The sequence below is a fragment of the Colletes gigas genome, unplaced genomic scaffold (assembly GCF_013123115.1).
Source record: "Colletes gigas isolate AHSC1104 unplaced genomic scaffold, ASM1312311v1 Colletes_gigas_Sc00010, whole genome shotgun sequence".
Lineage (NCBI taxonomy): Eukaryota > Metazoa > Arthropoda > Insecta > Hymenoptera > Colletidae > Colletes > Colletes gigas.
In genome coordinates this window covers 5,990,845-6,004,497 of record NW_025106639.1, presented here as the reverse complement: position 1 = coordinate 6,004,497, position 13,653 = coordinate 5,990,845, and the positions used below count along the sequence as shown (strand labels likewise).

Below are 13,653 nucleotides of genomic sequence, written 5' to 3'. Positions count from 1 at the left end.
CTAAGTTTAGAACGACATCCTAACGCAACGATGAAACGAAGTAGCGATTATTTTAGGACCAGATCTCTGACGAAAGAAGTTATTACGAACGAACGTGATTGGTAAGTCCAATCATGTACGACGTTGCCCAGGGTGCCGTGAGCTGTTCAACCGGCCCTGACTCGACGAGGAATAAAATGTCACTAGGGCAGAGGTTGATTTCTAGTAACACGAAGGTTGGAATGTTGTGTAAATAGGGAGAGAGAGAGAATGGTCTCGCGCAATCATCAGTCAGGGAGTCTCGCATCGGTCCGTAGGCGTCATCATGGTGTGTGGGCCGGAGCGTTTTTGAGAGACAACGAGTTTGTTTTCAGCCGATAAGAGGTGTGGGCATTTTCGTTATTATGGTGATGATTTCGCGAGGCGCGGTGTGCTCGTCCTACGGAATCGCTATGGGGAAAACCGTCGACGATGCTCAACGTACAATTACGAAATAAGTTTTGAAAAACGGTGACGATACGACGGCGCGTACGATGTCGAGCTCGGGACGAGTATTTCCCGTACGTCGTTTCGAGTGGAAGCGCAAATGGACGGCCGTTTTATTATCGATGTTATGCGCGATCCCATCGAACCCTACAAGTGCCGACTCGATATCGTATGGTACGAAGGATAATCAGTGTCCCGTCGAGTGTGCGTGCCTTGGGAATGTGGTCGACTGCAGTAGCTTACAATTGATCGGAGCACCCAGCGGTCTACCACCATGGACAGAGATCTTGTGAGTAAATAATCGCTCGTTATCCTATTATCAAGAACGAGCATCGAGGGGACGGTGCCACGCCGTCTTGCGCGGATTATCCGACATAAAACCCTTCGATGCGTTTAATTCTCACGCGGTGTTTGTTTTTTTTCCCACTCGTTCGCTTCGTACCGATCGTTACGTTAAACTTACACGATTATTGCTTTTTTTCCCTTCTTTTTCCCTCGTTTCTGCACTATCGTACGACGCCTTTGCATACGCGCGACGAATCATCGAGCTACGCATATTTATTGTAACACGATCTAACGCAGATAAGATAGTGTACAGGAATTTGTAACAGAAACATTGTGTTATTAAACGCGATAACATTATTCGTTTTATCGAGCAGGAAACGAACGTTATTTTTCACCGATTCCTCCGCGCGCTTCTACGTTGTTTAGAAATTATGTAGCAATTTTGTTTGGTAACTTATAAACAATTACTACTTCGATTTAAATTTTATTCGGAATGTTTTACCAGCGAACTGTTCAGTAAACAATTGAAAGAAAAACGATTGGTCAGTGTATAATTCATTGTTATAATATATTAACAGATATTTAATTAACGAGTCAATTAATGCCAGACTAATAATTTGCATTCCATGAGAGTGAATCTTCTGCATGGAAGGTGGTATCAGCATGCATGCACTTATTTTCTTTTGTGTGATATATTTTTTTAAATTTTGTTTTAAGCGTGTATGAAATTAATGTGACTGAAGTAACATGGCATATGTAAAAAATTTGTTTTCCATTCTGTAAATGGTGAAATGAGAATGATAGTCTCCTAGTTACATATACATTAGCAGGAATTCTTGACCATATAAGGCAATATGCATGGGAGCAGACTATTGTCACTTTATAAAGCCTAGAGTCAAGGAGAACAAGATCTGGATGAAGAAAACCTTACCTTTAAGGTTTTAGTGCAACTTGTATCTGCTGCATGCCTGTGTTTCTAGGCACTGAAGTTCAATAGAATTACATTCTGCAATTTTCCTGTGAGAAAGAGGAATAGATAAAAATATGTTATATAAAATAGAAATATCTTTTAGTAATAATAAAAAAATAAATGCAAATATTAAAACAAGTAAGTCAATGTTAACAATGTTGTTTTCACTTTACAGAGAACTAAAAGAGAATAATATAGCTAGTTTGGAATTTGATGCACTGTTACATTTAACTAAGCTCAAAGAATTGTAAGTATCTTTTGCAGCACTTCTATATTTAATGGCAGTTTATATAAAAAAGTATAACACTGCTGTGTAATTTTGTATTATGGAAACAAATAAAAGCAATGATACTTGTAGGGACCTTAGCTCCAATAAATTTGGAGATAACTTTACAATCATGCTATCAGAACATACCTATTTACAAGGACTTAAAGTAAATAAGAACCAATTGACTCAGGTGCCAGATTTGTCCTTTGTGAGAAATTTGACTCATCTTGCATTGTAAGTATACCGCTTTGTTGCTCCATACCGTAAAAGGGAAATCAATTTTCTTTCCATGTAAACAATATTTATTTATTTGCAGAGCTCATAACTTGATCAGTGATATAAATGGAAGTGCATTGTTGAGCTTACAGCAGCTTCAAAGTTTGGACATCAGTGGGAATAAAATAAGCACGATAAAACATGGATCCTTTCTTGTTCCTAATTGTCTTACACATTTGTATGTAGATCATTTTTATACATTGTATATATATATATGATCTTTCCAAACAATTTGTACGACCGTAAATATTTTTTGCAGGAACTTAAATATGAATCAAATAAAAGTAATAGAAAACGGGAGTTTGGATAATTTAACATCGTTAGAAGAATTACGTTTAAATAAAAATCAGCTGACTCAATTGAAAGATCTCTTCACAAATTTAACAAAATTACGAATACTGTGAGGATTTATTTGTATCATAATGTTCACCCTTTTTTCCGCAAATGTACAAATAAAAAAATTAATGTTTATTTTATAGGGAAATAAATAAAAACGAGTTGCAGATGATCCAAGGACTTAGTCTTAAGGGTTTAAAAAATCTTAAAGAATTACGCTTAAAGAGAAACAAAATCGAGTTGTTGGACGATGGCGCGTTCTGGCCGCTAAAAAATTTAACAATCCTGCAACTTGACTATAATTTACTTAGTAAAGTGAGGAAGGGAGGTCTGTTTGGATTAGACGGTTTACAGAAATTAACGTTGTCGCACAATCGAATAAAAACGATCGAGACGCAAGCATGGGAGTTGTGCAAAGAAATCGTAGAATTGTTAGTATTATTATTACTAATAATAATAACGGTGATCAGTTTTATAATGTTAACGCATTCGAGATCGATAATTCGACGTGTGGATCATGTAACATCTATCTCATTGCGACGACATAGCATCTGGGTTAAAACAGACCTGCAAAAAATGTTGGCACCTATCGCGTCTTGTAATATGTCGGTCTCGAATGGGTTAACCAAATATAGCGTTCGAGTATAATTTTTAATTCATTTACAGGGATCTATCGCACAACGGAATAACTTCCATAGAACGGGGTACTTTCGAATTTTTAGAAAAGTTAGAAAAACTCAAAATGGATCACAACCAAATAGCATACATTTCAAATGGCGCGTTCAGTTCAACGCCTAATTTACAAATACTGTACGTATATATAAAAACTCGTGAGAATGAGTTAGTTTCTTACAATCGTTTTTGTTCAAGGGAACTCGACTTTAATAAAATTTCGTACATGGTGGAAGATCCCAATGGCGCTTTCAGTCTACTGGGACATTTATGGAAATTGGGACTAGCGCACAATAGAATAAAATCGGTGAATAAGAAAGCATTTACCGGATTGAGCAGGGTAACCGAACTAGATCTGACTGGTAACGATGTAACAAGCATTCAGGAAAATGCGTTTGTTTCGATGACCAGTCTGGTTAAACTCAGAATGAACTCGAGTACGTATCAGAAGAGATGAAAATAAGAAATCTTCGATAATAATTTAACGCTTACCATTTTTAATCACAGGAGCCCTGGTTTGCGACTGTGGATTACAGTGGTTAAGTATGTGGTTACGAGAGCACAGATACAGCGACGCGGAAGTATACTGTGGATATCCGCAATGGTTGCAGGGTATGTCGTTGACGCAACTGCATCACAAAAATTTTACGTGTGGTTAGTACGACATTTTAAACCGTGAACTCTAAAACTACTTTTATTCGTTTAAATTTAAAAAAATATCTTATATTGGCATAGACGAATATCCAAAACCAAGAATCATCGAGGAACCCAAGAGTCAGATGGGCATTAAAGGGGACAAAGTGACATTGACTTGTCGCGCAACGAGCACCGCCAACGCGCCGTTACATTTTACGTGGAAGCACGATAACGTTGAAATAGAAAGTGGCAATTTGCAAATAAATACAGACTCTATGGAAAGCAGCGGCGTAACGGAGGCATCGTCGGTTTTACACCTCACGAACGTCACGCACGCAAACGCTGGAAAGTATCAATGTATGGTCACGAACACATACGGAACAACGTATTCCACGAAGGCGAAGATAAGCATTTTAAGTGAGTACTCATTGAACTCGTCACACGACTGTACTTATCACGGACAGGCGAACGGAATCAATGAATTGCAAACTGTTGATTATTAAATTGTGGTTAAAAAACTTCTGAACTTGCAGCTTACTTTAGCAAGTCCTGCGTCACGTTAATCACGCGACAACGCGAGCTAAAAAAGTTGATTTACAATAATTCATGGTTCAGACCTTTAGCACCCGATCAGAGAAAATGAATCATCCCCACTGCTGTTTATGTTTCTCCAGTTTGAGCGACACGTCGACCGTAGAAGTTGACTTAGTTCGTGCGACTTAACGCTACATACAAAGTTACGAACATGCATGAAGTTTGTAATAAATTCATGTACCGGCGACATTTTACGTACCGTTAATAAATTTAGTTAAAGGCCTTAACAGTTATTAAAACTTGGTATGCGAGCCAGAGTCGTAGGATTAGGGCTTAATGTGTCCTCTTTTGTGGGAGTTAACGACTCTTCGTTGGTCGTCGTCGTTTCTCCCCAACGACGCGTGAAAGGGAAACGAGCCGCGGTGATGTTAATATCTTTCTTTTGCAGTTTATCCGTCGTTCTCGAAAATTCCGCACGACATACGCGTAACCGCTGGGAGCACTGCTCGCCTCGAATGCTCCGCAGAAGGGCAACCGTCGCCGCAAATAGCGTGGCAGAAAGACGGAGGTAACGACTTCCCAGCGGCGAGAGAGAGAAGAATGCACATGATGCCGACCGACGATGTATTATTCATCGTGGATGTAAAAACTGCCGATAGCGGCGTTTATTCTTGCACCGCGCAAAATCTGGCCGGCCTTATTGTCGCGAACGCCACGCTCACCATATTAGGTGAATATCCGTAAACTTTTATCAGTTTTGGCGTTACGATACTTACAACCTTCGCGTGTAACCTGTCTTTTTTTTTCTTCCACGCAAAGAAACACCGTCGTTCGTGAAACCGATGGAGAATAAAGAAATCATGGTCGGCGGTTCGATCGTGTTGGAGTGCATGGCTAGCGGTATGCCCAGACCGAAGTTATCCTGGCGCAAAAACGGAAATCCTCTGCAGGCCACCGAGCGCCATTTCTTTACTGCCGAGGACCAATTACTGATCATCGTCAACACCATAATTAGCGACGCGGGAAATTACGAATGCGAAATGAGCAATTCTTTGGGCAGCGTCGTTGGTGCGTCTCATCTCACGGTGAAACCAGGTAATAGGAGTGTTTTGCGAGTTATAATAGAGTCGATGCTAAATCGGATGAAATTTGGGTATCCTCTGGTCAATATACAGGGTGTTTGGCCATTCCTGATCCATTTTTCTGGGGCTCTAGAGCTCCATTAATACGCTTGTTTGAATTTTGATTCTTTAAATCCTTTGATCCGTCCAGAAGTTATGATTTTTTAAAAATCCGGTGAAATTCCGGGGAAACATTTTTAGCCACCTAGTATATTTTCGGTAAAGAATTTTTTTCTCGAAAGTGGTTAGGATTTCGGGGGTATGTCTGTTTACCAAAAATGATTGTAATAGATCCCCGCAACCAAAAATAATTTTTCCAGAACGATTTGAAAATTTTTAATTTTGTCGAAAAAATTCACACCTACTCGAATTTTTTTCTCGGAAGTGGTTAGGATTTCGGGGGTATGTCTATTCACCAAAAATGATTGAAATTGACCCCCGCAACCAAGAATAATTTTTTCAAAACGATTTGAAATTTTTTAATTTTGTCGAAAAATTTCACACCTACTCGAATTTTTTTCTCGGAAGTGGTTAGGATTTCGGGGTTATGTCTGTTCACCAAAAATTATTGTAATTGACCCACGCAACCAAGAATAATTTTTTCAAAACGATTTGAAATTTTTTAATTTTGTCGAAAAATTTCACACATACTCGAATTTTTTTCTCGAAAGTGGTTAGGATTTCGGGGGTATGTGTATTCACCAAAAATGATTGTAATAGACCCCTGCAACTAAAAATAATTTTTCCAAATTGATTTGAAATTTTTTAATTTTGTCGAAAAATTTCACACCTACTCGAATTTTTTTCTCGAAAGTGGTTAGGATTTCGGGGGTATGTCTGTCCACCAAAAATGATTGTAATTGACCCTTGCAACCAAAAATAATTTTTCTAGAACGATTTGAAATGTTTCAATTTTGTCGAAAAATTAATATTTTTCCCAAGTGTGGCCGAATACTCTGTGCAATTTATTTGCGACTCTGATTAATGCTAGTTTGAATTAATAATGCATCGACTAAATTTACGAAAATTTGCTTTGCAGCTCCTACTTCTAGTCCTGCCGCGGTGAGCGAAGACGACATACTGGGTTTAATAATAATCACCGTAGTATGTTGCGCCGTTGGTACGTCCATAGTGTGGGTGGTTATAATCTATAAAACCAGAAGACGTTTGAACGTGGTGGTGCAAAATGGAAACGCACAACCATCGACGGCCGTTGTGACCGCACTGCCGGACACGCAGACACATTTATACTTGGAAACGAGTTCGCAGCACAGCAAAGACAGTGGTACAGGCGACAGTACCAATCCTAGTAACGATCAGTTACAATTATGTTTACCTGGTACGTAAGAATTTTACATTCTGTCTTGCTTCGATGCAAACGTATATAATTCCTCTGTTATTTTTCTATCAGAGGAGATCGTTACGTGTTCCGTGACCAACGAAGAAGAAACTACCGGGGCTATGAACGTCGGTGCTCCCCTGTTACGATACACGAACCATGAACGGCATGTTCGCGTGAACGACGACTGTGCAGTTTAAAAGAGATCTCGAGAGCAAGCTGTATAATCCGTCGCGTTTCTCACAACCAGTGTTTACGAATTACTTTCCTACGACACGGAAGGGTTCAAAGTATGATCGCCGCTACTGATCGCAGTATGTCAAACAGGCACAACCGACGATCCCGTCGTTATGTTCGGACGATTACGTAATCGACTAACCGAACGATTTCACGGTCATTGTGCAGCAAAGTATTTATTACCATACTTATAATTCATTCTATCGCGTACCCGCACGACTATCGGTAAGTACAAGTGATAGCGAAGACAAGCACGCGTCTCATTTGTCGTATTTATTATCGGGGCGAAGTGTCGCGAGACCGCAGCGCCGCGACGAGCAGCGCGAACACGAAAGTACTAAATTACGTATGATTTGTAAATATTTAGGATTAAGGCGATTACGTCGTGATTTTTACTTGGTGTACGATGACATCGGGATATACCGTAAGACGCAAGAGCCACTTATTATTATATAGACCAGTCTTTTGTGATAGATATTTATTTTAGGATTACGTAAACTATTAGACGGTTATATTTATAACGACGATGTCTGAAAGAAGCGAGGAGAAGGAGGAACGAAAAAAAAAAAAGAGAAACACGTAGGCACACGTATGCCCTCCGCGTTACACGTTATTATACATATTCATCGAACACGTACACATACATACACGTGTGTATATATACATATGTACATTTGTTTTGCACCAAAGTGCTGGTAATAGACACTTCGCGATTTGTCTTCCCCCCCTTTATTCTTTATTCGTAGACCGGTTTATTAACGCCATCATAGACGAGTGCTCCGTGGTAATTTTAATTCGTCGACGACGATTGCTCATTTTTACCGATAGGCGTATCGATGCCTGCCTAATTTAAAATACGCGCCTAACTATATTATCCGCTTCTATCAACGACTTTCCCCTTTTTTAGTATTATATTTACTAAACTTTTAAGTATATAACGCTCGTGTTTTGCGAGATATAGCGTATTAATATCCTTGGTCATTTCGCGGGCGTTTCACCGCTCGATCGAGAATTGATACATCGAGGCGTTTGCGTGGTATCTCTTCCCTTCTTGCGATCAAACCGGAACCGGCAGATTTCATGTAGAGACTGGTTGATTTTTAACAAGTTCGTTACCACCGTATTCGAAATACATAATTAAAAGCATACACGCTGTGGTGGACGGTTTTCCCGACTGAATGGTAGTAACGAACGTGTTAGCAGATTCGTGCAAGAAGCGAAGACGTACCGTATCCGATAAGTTCGTTTTCATTTGCGATTTCGTTCCAACAAAAAGAAAAAAAAAAATTGAGAGGAACGATCGCACGTTTCGATGGTAAATTCTCGTGTCTCGTCGTGTTTTCGTACTGTCCCCGCGAACTCCTAGATATAGAAGAAGATACAAGGTTTTTTCAGTGTATGTACCGACTAGTTGACGTAACGGAGTTACACTTAATCGTTAAGCGACCGATAGAGCGACAATCGCTGTATCGTAAGACTTTTTTTTTTTTTTTTTTTTGTTCTGTAACGGATATTATTTCTGTGACTTTCGAATTAATTTGTGATATTTTTGCCCCGTGCATATAGGTGAATACGTGTCGCGTGTCGAACATTGAACGGGGAAGCACAAATCTTTCGAGCCTGGGGAACGTTTCACTGCTCGGCGACGATCGTGATCAGAATTTACGACTGAGAGAAACAAATGACAATTCGAGCGGCGTTCAAAAAAAAAAGAAATTACACTTCGCATATACATCTATATATTTTTCTAGACCTTGTACTTCGAAAGAACCGAAGGGCGGCGTGAAATTCGTATTTGAAAGCGGTTACCAAATACTGCCACTATGAATTATTTGCTTGAGCACAAAACGAACCGAAAACGCTTCAATACTGTACAGGCACGCTGGATCTTTCAATGAACAGTTCGATTTCCGATTGAATTTCAAAACTCAAAAGCGTTACAACATCGACTGATCCCGAAAGACTCAATTCTCTCTACGTCTACCAGGGTCTAAAATTACTATGTTCACGAAAAGTTACAATTTTCTATACGCTGTTAAAAAACAATTTTCATGTTCCACCGTGTGCAAACGTTTTAAGCGACGCGAGTGGTAATCGACGCCATCTTTCGTTTTTCTAATTCGCGTAGAAATCATCTTTCGGGGATATCCGCGTCGTTTCGTTTTCAAGAACACGAAATCCAGCGTTACGAGACAGCTCGGCGTGAGGTGTTTGGTCGAACGACGAAAACGATCGTGCAGACTTACCAATGATAAGTATTAAATCGTATTGCCAATAAATAGAGGATCTATCGCGAAAAACGTTAATCAGCTCGTGCCCGTGTGTGATACACCAAATAAGGTATCCCCGTTTAATTCAGTATTTTTCCTTGTTGTTACATGGTATTGTAAACAAATACAAGTAATATAATCCATCTGAACAACGTTGTATTCATTTCCACCTACCCGTCTATCGTGGACGCCACAATCCCCCTGACCACAATTTTCTTTTATCCTTTATTTACCAAACGAGCATTCTTCGTTAAAATATACAATTACAGATACATATACATAGAAAAGAAATTTACTTTGTAAGTTCTCTAAAAACATTCGGATGACACGCCTGCGTATCATAATATTTTTTAAATACACGGTTAATCACGTATACTATATACGCATTTAATTTACGACGCGTAAATATCCCGGATGTTTGCTTTTCATATTAAAATTATATATATACACAACGAAAATTTATCAATCGATTTGCCTAACATTCGAAACACGGAGTTTGCCGCAAAACGCGATACAATTCCTTTGAACTTAACGATCGATGATTAAACGCAACGAAGAGGCATTTCCATCGATTTTGCGCATTTTATTTTATTTTTTACCAAACTAGGGCTAGAGACTCGTCGAATTTTTTTTCGTATTCGAATATTTTGTGCGCTGACCAAACATCTTGGAGATCTATAATTTCACTTAAATAACGTCGCGTGAATTGTAAATCAAATTCGTCGCTTTCATCGTTCTGTTTTAAACTTTATTTCCACTCACGATATTTTATACATTTCTCTTTTTCTAGAGAAAGACTAATGTATTTACACCCCTCGATATTGTGTCCTACTATACATAAATGGTCTGTCGTATTTGTACACATTTATATACAATTGCACTTATACGTTTGTCAAAGTTGGACGTAAAGAGGCTCTTTGATCGAGAAAACTTCATTTTGTCCAACAGTAGTTTATATACATACAGCTTATTGCAGTGGTTCTTAACCTGTGGCCCCCCCCAAGTGGGTCGTAGAATGTGCGAATTTGTATTGGGAATTATTGTTGCGTACAAAAATATTACTGTACCCTATCAGTGTTTTAAAATGATAGCTATTTCGCTATAATACATCTGTAAATGGCTTCGAGTCCCTGTCGAAAAGGGCTGTCTTTTGAAAAAAGGGTTAAGAACCACTGGCTTATCGATGATCCCTCGAGGATCCACCGAATTCACTCACACAACGGTTCATCCGTATAGGTGACCAGAATCATCTGATAATACGTAATATTTAAATACACCAGTATCCTCGTTATTTAAATAGCGCGAATATATAAATTTCTCGTTACTCGAACAATGATATTCAGTTTATCCGTAGTATTCGAATACCTATAAAATATTCAAATAGTCCCAGCCCTGATCGATACGTTTGTGACAACGTAAGGAACTAGGAGTGGGGGAGAAATGAATAAAGGAACGTAATAATACAACGACACGTACTGTTCGTACTGTGCGCGTCAGCTTCGAAGAGAACAAATGTAAAAAGTGAAACTATTTACAAAGGGAACTCGGGGGGCGATTTCGGGAGCTCTCCCGTAGTAGCTCACGTTTCTTCTATACATAGCGTCGTCACCTACGAACGAAGCTACACTCGAAATTTACGCTGGGCAAATCGGACGAACGAGAATCTCACGCAACTTGTTCTTCGTTTGCTCGAATCATCGAGTGAATCTTCGTTCGTTGCAATTCGAACGACATTTATGGCTCGTTCGTACGTTCTGATAAGCCAACGATCGACGAAAGGTCGACCCAATGATAATCTAAACGATTATATTCTTTCTCGTGCTTTGTCATGGCGATAGAAATTAAGTAGAATAGCCTCGGTGGTCGTCGATCGGGAACAAGCGATTTCGAAACGTTAAACAATGAAATACGCGGAGAGAAAGAGAAACAGAGTGACGATCGTCGGCTATCCCTAATTCCGTTCGAAACAAGGATGAAGGACGAACGATAAACGGATTCCCTTACAAAGATATTAGTAAAAATACAACATGTCGTTAATTTAATCTGTAGTATCGTGACTCGATTATCGATTATCTAAACTTATCTATTGCAGTCGCGGGGGATAGAACGGTTGGATGGATTGCTGGGTTTTGAAAGAAGCTAAGTCACGGAACGTTTACGATTGGTATATTTCACGTCGACGTCTCGTACAAAACTGATCGCGGGAGGGCGAGTTCCTTTCTCGCTCGATTTTCTATTCAGACGGCGACAAACGCTCCGAGGGTGCCCCGACGCCTCCCTCTCCTACGCAGTCCACACGCAGAAACCCTTACGCTATAAACAATTTACGTGGAACGCAACGTTTCGTTTAATTCTGGTCTGTTTTCTGCACGCGCGCAGACTCGTTCCGTGCCAACGTCCATCGGTGCTCGTCACTTCCAATTACTTTATTGTCTGTTTTCTATTTTTACTTAGCGCGTCGACTACGCATCGCGCGAATCCTTTCTAATTATTTCTCCGATTCGAAGAATTAGTTTTTACAACGATCGCGAAACCAAAATTCGTTAGGCCGAAGATCCAGGAGCAAGTGGTACAATGGGGGGTGGGTAGGAGGGTGTAAGCAAGGAAATTCAGGAACAGTGGTGCCTTTGGACGCAAGTAGAAAAAGAAGCTAAAACGTTCGATGCTGAAATAGCAGCCAGCTCGCGCCTTGTGTTCCGTTTCGAATTGCTTCGCTCGATCGTGCTAGGAACGCGATTCTCGAATTTCGAATTACAGCTATCGCGGGTGCAGAGGTGTCTGGGATTCCAGTAGCAGCTACTCCCTATTGTCGTTCGAGAATCTTTCTAACAGACATTTTGCGCGCGAAGGAACGGAAACGCAACATCGGTGAGCGTCCTTTTCTTCTCGTTCGAGGGTTTGCCGCGCTCAGTGGCGCCACCTACGTGAGATCCGGAGCTTGCACCTCGCGCAAGACCGTGCAAACGAGCTCTTTAGCCTTCGACGAGACGGACCGAAAGCTATTCTCTTCCCCGCTTGTCGCGTTGCGTACCTGTTTTTTTTAGCTATGCCAGAAATCGAGGTCCTCGCCGAGGTCCTGGCGTCGCTCGACTTTCTCGCGGCGCTCGGGTATTCTCGTTTCTATTTTCTTCCTTGCTCTAACTAAGTTCACGTGCTCTTTTCGCTTCAGAATCGGTTTACGAATCGGTTCTTTAGCTGACCAGCGGTCGTCAATCGTTGTTCATGTCCCTGAGCTCGGTGTACGCGATCCTCTTCCGGTAGAGGTTGCTGTTCGGCGATATCACTTTCCTCTTGTTCGGCATCGTAGACGGCCCGGGGACGTAGTAATGCCTCCTCTTGTACACCACCATTCTGCAAACCGTAAATGAATAGTTCGAGATCAATCAAGATAGTCTAACACGTTGACTGACCAATGGTTTCCTTTAAAATTGCGTTTCTTTATAACTAATGAGAACTTGGATATGGAAAATTAGCAGTCAACGTGGTAACGTGGTGTTTTGAAGCACGGTGGCAAGCTTAATGAACAATTTACACTTTCATAGTGGTTGTCCTCGTTTACCCCTTGCTTTTTCTTAGTTCTAGAAATGTAAACTCCCCCCCAAAACGCGTCTTAAGCCAACTCAAACATCCTTTATACTTGGGAATATAAATAAATCTGTTTACCCTCCCTTTGCACGATTTCAAAACCACTGAAATTCTTATGTCGCTTATGTAACGGATATTCAATCGTACCACGGTCACGGAACGTATGCCTCAAACTCTCGATTTTAATTTTCATCATCTTGATTACTCGCCAAGAGCAATTCCCTGCTACTCCATTAACCGATTGGTCATAGATTACCATCGGTAACCTTCCTTTCCGAACCATCTGCGTTTCAGTCGGAACGCAGCGTTGAAATTCTTGGAGAATTATGGGTGGACGATACCAATCTGCCACGTATCAACTTGTCACTATATACTATGTAATGCAACGAAGATATCGACTTCATTTTAAACGGTTCAGAGTATACTCCATTCTTTAAGATTTCGTTCACAAAGTTTCACCGAAATTCGAAGCAGATAGGCCACGAGTTACACGCTTAATAACGCTAGCCACGGAACGAGTGCATCCTTGAGATCAGCACTTTGCGAGAACTCGCGTCAAATGCTTTTGAACGACGTGTTCCTGTCACGCCCACTTCTGAACGTATACACGAATCGTCGACGTTCGAAATCAATTCAAAAGTCTTCGTCGGTACTACAAA

At 40.4% G+C, this 13,653-nt stretch overlaps 2 protein-coding genes across 3 annotated transcripts in view; one reads left to right on the top strand and one right to left on the bottom strand.

Annotated features, from left to right (window-relative positions):
* Positions 1-278: 278 nt before the first annotated feature.
* On the top strand, positions 279-8,488 carry LOC122397984 (leucine-rich repeats and immunoglobulin-like domains protein 3). Of its 2 annotated transcripts, none has more exons than XM_043397525.1 (14): positions 279-754; positions 1,896-1,967; positions 2,079-2,222; positions 2,305-2,442; positions 2,524-2,664; positions 2,744-3,031; positions 3,267-3,410; positions 3,471-3,709; positions 3,780-3,926; positions 4,008-4,325; positions 4,891-5,172; positions 5,262-5,537; positions 6,603-6,902; positions 6,975-8,488. In XM_043397525.1, exons 1-14 carry the CDS (start codon positions 513-515, stop codon positions 7,100-7,102), a joined length of 2,859 nt encoding a protein of 952 aa, XP_043253460.1. In that variant the 5' UTR covers positions 279-512; the 3' UTR covers positions 7,103-8,488. The 2 variants fall into 2 exon arrangements, with proteins under 2 accessions (XP_043253460.1, XP_043253461.1); XM_043397526.1 differs by lacking the exon at positions 279-754 and adding an exon at positions 978-1,292.
* Positions 8,489-8,615: 127 nt separating this feature from the next.
* LOC122397988 (trehalase-like) overlaps positions 8,616-13,653 on the bottom strand; it is a 40,607-nt gene continuing 35,569 nt past the window's right edge. The window contains exon 8 of the mRNA XM_043397533.1: positions 8,616-12,760. Coding sequence (XP_043253468.1) covers positions 12,619-12,760 — 142 coding nt within the window. The 3' untranslated portion in view covers positions 8,616-12,618. The remainder of the gene's footprint in view (positions 12,761-13,653) is intronic.

What these genes read in the sequence shown, in the direction of transcription:
- LOC122397984 (XM_043397525.1), top strand. Translation starts at nt 513, where the DNA reads ATGTCGAGCTCGGGACGAGTATTTCCCGTACGTCGTTTCGAGTGGAAG. An exon ending in TTAACTAAGCTCAAAGAATT is followed by an intron (nt 1,968 to 2,078) that starts GTAAGTATCTTT and finishes TGATACTTGTAG; the next exon opens with GGACCTTAGCTCCAATAAAT. An exon ending in TAAACTCAGAATGAACTCGA is followed by an intron (nt 3,710 to 3,779) that starts GTACGTATCAGA and finishes TTTTAATCACAG; the next exon opens with GAGCCCTGGTTTGCGACTGT.